This window comes from Protobothrops mucrosquamatus, unplaced genomic scaffold, assembly GCF_001527695.2.
Source record: "Protobothrops mucrosquamatus isolate PMUCROS unplaced genomic scaffold, P.Mucros_1.0 scaffold_155, whole genome shotgun sequence".
Classification (NCBI taxonomy): Eukaryota; Metazoa; Chordata; class Lepidosauria; order Squamata; family Viperidae; genus Protobothrops; species Protobothrops mucrosquamatus.
In genome coordinates, this window is record NW_015386231.1 from 123,381 (window position 1) to 134,609 (window position 11,229).

General features: G+C 37.7%; 1 protein-coding gene across 2 annotated transcripts in view; it reads left to right on the forward strand.

Annotated features, from left to right (window-relative positions):
- SLC11A2 (solute carrier family 11 member 2) overlaps positions 1-10,382 on the forward strand; it is a 65,644-nt gene extending 55,262 nt beyond the window's left edge. For both annotated transcript variants that reach the window (XM_015820523.1, XM_015820531.1), the window contains 2 exons: positions 265-318; positions 9,933-10,382. In XM_015820523.1, the coding sequence (XP_015676009.1) occupies positions 265-318; positions 9,933-10,010 (132 nt within the window). In that variant the 3' untranslated portion in view covers positions 10,011-10,382. The remainder of the gene's footprint in view (positions 1-264; positions 319-9,932) is intronic.
- The last annotated feature ends 847 nt before the right edge of the window (positions 10,383-11,229 follow it).

Here is an 11,229-nt window from a genome sequence, read left to right on the forward strand (position 1 = left end):
TTTTTTTCTGTCAATGCTGTACTTCTCCATGACCAGAATCAGAATTATGTGTCATTTCTGGCTCATATTTTGAAGTCTGCCTGCTGATGCTTCTCTCTGAAATGATTTTGGGAGACAGAACAGAATTATAGGGATGGTGGGGCTTCATAGAACAGAGCAGGAGGAGGGATAATAGCGATGCTTCTCTGATTTGCTTGAGGGGAAAAAATACTTTAGTCTTTTAATAAATGCACCATTAATTGGGGATTCTTCTCTCTTTTTCAGAGTTGGCAGTGCTTAATTGCTCTCGGAGTTCCCTTCCTGGCTTGTGGGCATACGGTAAGAGTCACAAGAACTTTGCTAACTGAAGATCCGCCTTCAGCGGCAGTTAATTAATCACTGTGTCTACTGCAGAACAAGTAGCCATCAGGGCCAGTGCGTTTCTATGGTTTACTTTGTAAACATATCCAAATGTATGTGCAATTTTGCACAGTGTTAAAATTGTGATAATGGTGTTTAAAATTATTGGATGTATATATGAGAAAAGCTTATGTGTATTTTTCCTTGTTAATCCTCAACAATCACACTCGGGAGAAAAATTAATTGATTCTCTTAGCATTAATTCTCAGTGGAGAACTCTCTGTATGCTGCTAAAAGCTAAGATCCTTTATAATTTAACCAAGAAGCTAATATTTCACTCCAGTTGAGACTCATTCGATTAATGTTAATAAATCTAATGGCATAAAAATTACATGTCATAAATTGCCCTTTAATGGAATATTTCTTAACATCTGTAGTAGGAATACAGATATCTTAAGTTTACTAGTTGAAAGCAACCATTCTTTGGAACTCAGGAATTCATCTTTGTTCACATTCTATGCTTCAAGTGACAAAATAAATTTCTGTAGAGACAATAAAGCTATGGATGGGGGAAGTATCTACCTGCCTTAAAAAAGAGAGAGGGCAAAAAATAACCCTCCTTAAATCCTAATCATTGTCAAGCTTGTTTTCTATATGTCAGGGTTTTTTTCTCCCAGAGGACAGTATTTGAACTCAGAGTTAAGACTTTATCAGCAGTGCTAGATAAATCACTATCAGTGAATGAAGAGGAGCAAGAATCTGGGGGCAAATAGCCCACCTAATTAATTGAAACCCATAGATCTTTCAGTGATTACATAAATTGGCAAAGCTGGGGCTGTATTCCGATACCAAGTGGCCTCTGTGCCAACAACAAGCTCTCTGTGATGCCAGGCTGATCCGTTTCGCAGCTAAGGTGCAGCAGACATTGCAAAAATAACTAATGACTTACAAAAAATGGACACTCTATGGTCAAACAGATGGTCAGACTCTTTAAGCATTGGAGTCGAAACCACGAAGACCTGCATGATTATAGTGGAGAGATGAAGCCTGGTCATTAATTGCAGAGAAACTGCTTGCTTATAAGATCAAATCTAGATTTAAAACAGAAGTTTACAAATACTTCCCATTTTTTGTGTGCTTTCATCCTCATTTGCTCAAGCAAGATAGTATTTGTATTTCCTGTCATTCTTTATGGCAGGCATGTTTATATTAAGGAAGGGTTTCTGGCTGTCAAATTACTTATCTATGGGGATATGAACCTTTTCCTTTAGCCAGAAATCTTCCCAGCATGAAACATAAGCATCCATTTTAAAAGCGTATGCTCAGCTAAGAATGTGACTGTATGTTATAACTGGCTCGATCTTGCTCCCTCTTGTCATTTTCACTAATGATTTACCTATGTTTCTGTTGGTTGCCCCATTCCTCACACAGTTGTTAACAAAGCATTGCAAAATCTTTGCTGATACCATAACAGTGCTCTCAGGGAAGGGATAAATATCAAGAGATAGAGAGGTCATATAAAGAACCAAGAACATTTCATTCCTGAGCTTTTGGTCAAGATGGACAGCAAACAGCTTTTAATCCATGTCTATATTCTTCCCCAAGGACTTTATTTAAAGATCTTACTATCTTCCTTACTTAAGCTTGTGCAGTCTTCCCTATCAGGGCCTCTATAAGATGATGTGTTGGGACTACAATCCCAGAATTCCCAGTCTTTGCAATCAGTAAGCAAGATAACAAAGAATTCTGGGATTTGTAGTTTTGTCACAAGTAGGAGCAGCCAAATGAGAAAAAAAAACTGGATTTTCCTACTACATTTGAGCAGAACCACCTTCATAAAGTACAATATACTTTAAAAAGAAGGTCCTTCCCGAGTCTGAATGGAGGGGATTGAGTCTTTAAGAGCGGCATTGAGCAATAATTCAGCCTACGCCAGCCTGACACTATACAGCTCCTATCTTCCCCATCACATCTGCAGGGAAAAGGTTGGCGAAGACTCACTTGCAAATCATACTACTGATGACCAAATGCAACCTTGTGATGAAATTAATGTTTACTTGTTTACTTTGCTATAGTTGAGATGAAGGTACTAACTTTTTGATATGTATGTTGTGAATTATCTTTCAAATTCTGAAGAAATTCCTAAATTCAGATGTTAATTGATTTGAACAAACATGTTCCTTATACATATTATAACACTAACTACTACTCTTGATTAAAGAAAGACTAAGTTCATTATGGTATAATTGTCAGAACTGAATGAAGCGTGTAAGCAAAATATCTTCCTTGTAGACACTGTTTCAGCCAGCTGTCCCATTTAGCACCAACACCAAGAGATTTTTTGTTTGTATTTTTCCACTTTTTTAAAGTATTTATGATAAATCTTGGGATGACTAATGCATTTTAGCAAGTTTAATTTTTCTTTTTTTACTAAAAGTCGGACTGCTCGGGGTCTGGGTTAAAGCTACATTGTGCTTACTTCGTATAGATTTAAAAGAGGTGATTTATCATTTTTCTTTCCAAGTATTTATAAGTTTGAAAAGATTATGATTTGTAACTTTTTACCAGAATTATCCCAGATTTCCTGATCCGTCTATGTTGAAAGGTACATAATTAAGCAGACTCAGGTTCTATTAAAGCCCTGAGCTACTTAACCTTGAATTAAGCAGAGACCCTGAAAGAGTAATACATAGTCACTGTTGCATTTTGTTGGCTTGAATGGGAACAGAGAACTACCTAGCTGACCGTAGCATTTCTTATTAATGATATTTTTCATGCGGAAGGGTGCAAACGCAGGAGATCTGTAGGCTTGATTTGTTGGCTTGCATGTTGAGTCTATGGGAAGAGTTCAAATATTAGAAGGGCCATACTTGTAAAGGTTTGGGCCGCACATTGGCTGCTAGGGAAAAAAAACCCTTTGCCTGGAAAAGGCAATATTGAATACGCAAGGCTTTCAATGGAATTTAACTGGAATCATCTCACAACTCCAGGTTGGAACTTGGAGGTGACAAAGTGCACTACTTTTGCATGCATGGGACCCCCTTGAAACAAATATATCCTTCTACCTCACACATCTAAATTAAAACAGTGACTGCACAACATTTCCCATCCACTTTACAATTTGCTTTCCTAGTTGGTGGGCGGTTGTTCCTATTTTGTTTTTGTTTTTTTTAAAGAAAACGCCCATGCCTACAAAGTCCATAGTGTTCATAGATCATTGAGATAATTCCTACTCAACAAGGGATCATTACCTCCACTCACTGGAAAGGAGCTTATGTGGGACTTAAGATTTGATGGAGAAGCACCCACTTCCTGTTGTAGGCAATGTAGATTTGCTACAGCAGAGTACTACATTTTAAAGAGCAATTTGTTTGATCATCTCATGGCTCCATGTTGCAGTTTGCTGGCTTGTGTATTTTAACCCTTTTACTGTGTATATCATGAGAAAAAGTTTGGCATGTGTCCCACTCCCATCTAAACCAGCAGCAAATAAGGATATGTCTTGCATTATCTGTGTAGACGTATCAAGCTTTGTATTGTGTATGGATGACTGTTTTCTGATTTTGTTTAGCATTATAGTTTACACTGAGGCTGGTTGTGTATTTCTGCTGTTTAAAATAGTCAGCAGATTCTCAGCTGCTCTACACTTTATTTCTATGCACTTTAAACCTTTAAGTTCTCAGAAGGAAGATAAACTGCCTCTTGGGATGTCAATTTCTGTCTGACACTATTTGAATATAGTACGAGATTTCAAAAAACAGATATGTAGCAATCACGTATCAAAACATTCGAGCTACATAATGGCTTGTATAATGTGAAACAAATGTCTATTTTTATCTGACTAAACCAATCTGTATACCTAATTTTGATTAAAAAATGGAACGTTTTTCAGCTTGGGTCTCTTTCTTTTTAAATTAATATCATGAAGATTATCTAATTCAGGCCACAGTATCTTTCCTAAACAGACATGGAAAACATTTCATAAACGGTAGCTACATGCCCTCCAATTTAGAGAATGGGCAGTTTCCCTCCTGCATTCATTTGAGTGTGGAAGAAGGTTGAACACATCTTGATGAAGCATCCCCTCCTTGAAAGGAATCTGGAAGCTCTTGCTGTCTCTAGTGCACACCGTCAACATCTGTGTGAAGTTTTGTATTATCCTTGTAGTAATGAAGAGTAATGACCTAGAACGGCAGATACACTGCAATTGAGCTGTAGTGGCACAGTGGTTAGAATGCAGTATTGCAGGCTGATTCTGCCCACAGCCAGCAGTTCGATCCTGACAGGGCTCAAGGTTGACTCAGCCTTTCATTCTTCTGAGGTTGGTAAAATGAGTACCCAGATTGTTGGGGGCAATCTGTAAACTACTCAAAGAGGTCTGTAAAGCACTGTGAAGCTATATATAAGTCTTAAGTGCTATTGCTATTGTTAATTTGAACAGAATGATTTCTTGACTGTATGAGAACCACGGTTCACCATTATTTTGATAATAGTGACTGGCCAGATGCTTCTGCAAAGGGTAAAGTTTGAATGAAAAAAGCAAAGTGTATTGAACTCTCTCAGCTAATACCTGTTGCTAAATATAGCTTCCTGGATTTGAATAAAACTTTAAAAAAAACTTTTGAGTTTTTTTATCCATATCACCATCACATTCTATGGCAGTGAATTTTATGATGTGAAATCCTATACTGTATGTTTCATCCCTGAACTTCTTGTTGTTGTTAGTTGCGAAGTCGTGTCCGACCCATCGCGACCCCATGGACAACGTTCCTCCAGGCCTTCCTGTCCTCTACCATCTTCTGGAGTCCATTTAAGCTCACGCCTACTGCTTCAGTGACTCCATCCAGGCACCTCATTCTCTGTCGTCCCCTTCTTCTATTGCCCTCAACCTTTCCCAGCATTAGGCTCTTCTCCAGTGAGTCCTTCCTTCTCATTAGGTGGCCAAAGTACTTGAGTTTCAGCTTCAGGATCTGGCCTTCTAAAGAGCAGTCAGGGTTGATCTCCTCTAGGACTGACTGGTTGATCGCCTTGCAGTCCAGGGGACTTGCTGAACTTACTACAAATAATTTTTGTGACTGCCCTGAAATCTTCTGTTACCCAAGAACTGCAGGAGAAGCACTGATTTGACCTCTTAATTTTATAAATATGGATTTTTGGAACATGCATTTTTCTTGTATTTTGGTATCTCCGTGTTGTCAAAAAAATGCTGTTTTGTTTTTAGACTTCCGATCTTTTCATATTATTAAGATGAGATGAACAAAAATTGAAGACCTAAAGGGTCAACTTTAAAACTTGCTTTAATACCTGACTCCGTGCAAATAACAAAGAAACTCAGAGACCTCACCCCTGTAAAGTTGCAATGTATTAGTAAACAGGACACTGGCAAATAGCTAAGATGAGAACAAAGGGACTGCTGAAATTTCAGTTGCTGATCACTCTTGAAAAGAAACTTTAAAAAAAAAAATCTTTACTTTTTATCTTGATCAAATAGAACAAGCAGTTTGGAAGTTTAAATTAAAGCATTTTAGGACTTTGGGGCCTATTTATTGGTTTTGCTTTAGATTATGAATGTGCAACCTTTTGTCCTGCTTGGGTTGCGCTGAGTGAAGAGGAATTGACTTGGGTTGCATATAAAATATATATTTTATTAATATATATTAATGTATATAATCATATAATATTAAAAGTTTATGAACTTGTGGGATTGCATTACTAGCTGTCCAGGGCCATATGTGGCCTGGACCTGCCTGCTTTAAATAATGCAATAAATACACACAACACACACAGACACACATATGCATGCATATTTGTTTGTGTTTTGTATGACTCCATAGCCATAATATTGATCTAATTTGCTGAAACAAACATTTTGCAGGGGTAAAATAAAATGTTAACAGATTCCTGGCCAATGGAGCAACCTTATAAGGCTTATATATTTCCCACTAAGAAAATATATTTCTAGTATATTCCAAGTAATTTTTATATGCAGATTAAATTAAAACTAATGCAATCATCCTCTTACATACATACTACACATCATGAGCATTTTTTTTTCTTTCTCCTGTGACAAGCTTTCTTTGCCAGCTTTAAAGGGACTGGAAAGCGTAAGTAATTGTTTTTCTCCCTAAAAAGTGTTCCAATTCCTACAATATGGAAAACATACATAATTTTATAACACAAAAATGTTTGGTAATATTTATAATGGCTTCGGGGAGAAAAAAAAGGTCAAAGCTTTCAAATGCAATCGTGACTCGTTGAAATATTTAATATAGGTCTGGCAAGTTGAGATATAAAGCAATATTTGTAAAAGCCAGAACAATGAATGTGTGCTTTCATCTAGTTGGCAGGTAATCGTAGACTGTTGTTTTTCTGTGCTAAGAAAGGGTACTCATTTTAAGATTAATAATGTCCTGTGAATGACGTGTTGCAAGTCTCATCAAAATTAAGCTGTGGTTGTACATACGATAGTCCTTCAAACATAGGACATTTGCAGCTCTCCAATCACAGTGTGAAATGTCTTAAATCTCAGCCCTGATTTTTAAAAAAGAACTTTTAAATCTCTTGGATTCCCAAGAACATTGAAACACTTTTCAACTGAACTGTATCCTTTTAAATTCCTCAAATTCCAAGTGAAAGGAAGAGAGACGCACTGCCATGTATGAACGCTCAACCCATGTTGAATTTCTTAATATTTTGCTAGGTATAGAAGATATTTATACCTAGTTCATAGTAATCCACACCCATCATTTTTATAGCAGGTAGAAACGCGTTACAGACCAGTTCTTTCCTGTACTAGGAATGCAAAAATAACTTGAAATATTAACTTAGTGTATTTCTCTTAGCACACAAATAATTTGGTGAGAAATTGATATTGCAATTAGTCTTCAACCTGTGAGTCTAAATGAGAACGAGTGTTGGTGTGATTTAGTTACAACAAATTGCTTAACAGCTGAAATTTTATTCTCTGTATCTTAAGCCCCAGTGACATGATTCTAAAAATCTGATGAGGCTTGCTTACATTGATTCAGTGATCCATACATGTGTTCCAGAATAGGAATTCTGGAATTTCCTAAAGCAGATACAGATCATGACTAAGGAAATTGCACTCCTTCTATTATAATGAAAGGGGCAGAGGAATGAAAACATTTAATCCAATAATGAAGTTAAATCCAACAATTCACTCTAAGTAATAGGGAGGGGGGGTGTCAAATAGTAATGTAGTCATGGTTCCGACAGATGAAACTCTTCAAATGAACTTCGAGGCATTGTTTACCTTAAAGAATCTTTATTTCAAGTAGCATAATATCGGCACTGCATAATCAAAGCCAAAAACTGAATTCCCCTCCCCTGAGCACATAGTATCAAAGCACAATTCCCTCCTCCAATTAACAGTCATAAATCACATTCCCCAATTAGCTTGAAGCCCAGGCTTCCTCTCCAGTTCTCCAGCCCACCGATTCCTTATCAGCTCTGGTTTACAATAACCTTGTTTCTCACGCTAGGTCCAGTGTTGTTATGTCTAGCTGGACTCTCGTTCACATTCCCCCTCCCAGCATCATCTAACTCTAAAAGCAAAAGATAAGAAATGGCTACATTTCCATCTGTTGTCAATGCAAAAACATCCGATGTTAGCAGCGTTGACAAATGTTTCTACATGAATTGAAAAACAAATGATTGCCAAGCATAACTAAAAAAAGTTCTTATCAGCCGAGCAGCGCAACAGAGAGTAGTATGGATAGTATCATGTTAATCTGCAAAACATTCATTTGTACAAAATTGATACAAATTAATGGAAAGTCTAGTTAAGTAAGGGCAACTGCAAGGAAAATGGCAATGACTGCCATATTGACACCCTATTTTTGACACCCTTTAACTAATGGCTATCTCTGGCAATTGCTACAGCTAAACTGAAGGTAAAATGAATCTGTTGCCCTTATGCAGAACAGAACATACTCTACAGTGTTCCTACCCCTAGATTGCATCATCTCAAATCAGCTACATGAACATCTGGAGCACTAGAATTTGCAAGATGGAGATCCCATCCTCCCAAGCTGAATAACTCCATACCAGGGTCTTTTTTTCTGAATATCACTGTACAGCTTTGTGAGGAGGCGTAAAAAGACGAGGAAATTAACTCAGTATCATACATACTTGCTAGCAATCATCTACAGTTCAAAACGCACCACTTACTCGGGTGCAAACATTTGCCTTGCAGCTTCGGGCAAAATATGGGCAAGATTTCTATCAGGCATTGTTGAAATGATGACGCGCTTTTTTAGCAAAGAAGCTGATCTCTCCAAGCGTCAGCTGCAAAGAACAGGCCCAGTGAGAGAGACAGAGAACAATCTGTCCTTGGCTCCAGTGTTTTCAAGAAACTACTGCTTTGGACTCTCATTTCCATGGCTATGCTAGCCAGGGATAATTGGAATTGTAAATATAAAATTCCAGATATAAGGAAGGCACCTACTCAGGCAAGTTTGACCGACACCCAGCCTTTCATCTTTGAGGCCAGTGCTCAGAAGATCTTGAAAACCCTTCTTTAGAATTTCAACAAGTCGCGAAACAAACTCTTGCCCAGATTTAGTACCCACTGTATTTATTAAATACTTAGTCAAGGAATAGTAGAATAGGATCAAACAATAACCGCTATGTTATCAAAGATTCATTTGCTTTAACCCTTAGAATAGGCCAAATAGGTCTGCCCCTTCTATAAAAGAGAAGTCATTAATTGGATTTTAAGAACACAAAAAAAAATCTCCATGAAGTATTTTTAACTTCAAGGACACTTGAGAATGACTAAAAGGATCGTATTAAACAAAGAGGAACAAAAGCTAGCCTAAGATGTAATCAACTTGCAAATTCAGCAATGTGGATTTTGGCTGGGAGTGGTTTGCTTCGTTAGAGCCTGGTTCAGCCCTCTTGAATAATGAATTATTGCCAGTGGTGCCTACTTTGGAATGCAGTGATTGGATTGTGCATTCCTGTGATTGACTGTCAAGTAACCTATCGCTTCTAATTTGCTCAGTACTGTAGCACACCAGATGCTCATTCTCGCTTTATTTCAAAAGGGAGCCTGACAAATCGAGCATCTGAATATTTAAGTGGTCATTTGGATATTTAGTAATGGGCTGGGTTTGCCCACTGTGCTGAGCCATAATGTGGTCTGTTTTGCATTCAGCAAATGTGTGAATTCAGTCACATTGCATTATGGCCTAGCCAAAAAAAAAGGTGTATTATGCCAATTTTCTCTTAAAATCCATAGATTTTGTTGCTGTTGTTCATGCTTAAAAGTTGGTTTCAAATTATCTAAGAGAACTCAGAGACGAAAACAACCTTGGAAAAATTAGAATAGAGTCATACTTCATTATCAGCTTGGAATTGTGTCAGAATTGCACACAAAAAAAACTAGCTTAACCAATGAAATCATCTGCTGGAAGATAAGAAGCAGCTTTGCTTGTCATTTCCTGGGTGGTTCCTTTACAGGCTAGTCATATCCTGGGGAATTTGGTGATCTTGTGATATTTGATTTCTGGATTTTGCTTCTGAAACACCATTTCTAATTGCCACCAACCTCTTTTTTTTGTCTTGTCTAGTATCATCTGGGACTTACTTCTCAGCCTGAACTCTTTCTTCTGAACAATGTTGATGCTGTCCCAATCACGAATAGATGAAATCCCGTCAACTACCGTCAACCGAGCATAACTTATTTGAAGCCCCCCTCTATGTTGCACAAAACCAAATTTTGATTGGTTCTGAAATGAGCGGGTACAAGTCAAGAACTGCCAATGGAGACCGAGCTTCCCCTTGAAAGAAGAAGCAGGAAGGAGAGTCAAATTATGAAGAGTTATCTGTTACACTGGGAAACAGACCTCTTTAGAGGTTGTACATGAGATCAACTATGAAGGCTATTAAAGGACTATTGACAAAGGTAGAGCATTAAGTGAGAAAAATGGTTCTGATTGACAGACACCGGCAAAATGCAGGAGGTAACAAAAAGGTGAAGAGCTATGAATGAAATTAGGGTGCTGAACTTGATATTTCTCTCTCTCTCTCTCTCTCTCTCTCTCTCTCTCTCTCTCTCTCTCTCTCTCTCTCTCTCTCTCTCTCTCTCTCTCTCTTTGCACATCTCAGTTCACTAAGTTATGAGGAAAGTGGCTGGAAGACAGTTACACTGGAGAGCGTCGCAAATAAAGGGAGAGTTTGGTACCCTCTTCCCACTTAGAAATCCTCACCTCTTTATGGGTATAAATAGGTATATTTTTGTAAATAATAGTTCTAATAGGGAGCCTCCCACTTGATACAAATGATCAATAATCTGTTTTAGAAGGACTCACAATTTTCTGTTACCTTCTGATTTCTGGAATACTGAGAGATGGTGTTCTAGAAATTAAGCAATATCCTGCAGTTAATGCAAAAGCACATTGAAAATTGAAAAGAACTTTCTGAAACTTTTAATGGCCATAATCCACCAGGGAGAGAATCTACATGAGCCAACATATAAGACCTTAAATAAAGAGGAACGAATGGAAGGTGGAGCAAGAACACACTTCAAGTTCTTTAGGTTTAGACAAAATAATGTTTGGTAGATTTCCCACCCATGTCCTCCTATCCTATTCCAATGTGTTTCATCCCCTTTCCTTCATATGGCATATTCCTGCACGTTGCATTCATGAAAGACATATCTTCGTTTAACCCTTTGGTTGCCTGTTTTGTTTAATTGTTGTGGGGAAGGGTTTTTTGGTTTCTTTTTCTTTCATGGCCGTCTAATTCATTCTGGAGCTAGATTAAAGAGCATACTATTTACTTCGGCGTGGTTAAACTGCAGATTCCGCTTAGCACAAAATCATTCTGAATTGTTTTTTTGTTTTTTTTCCCCAAATGGGCCCCTGA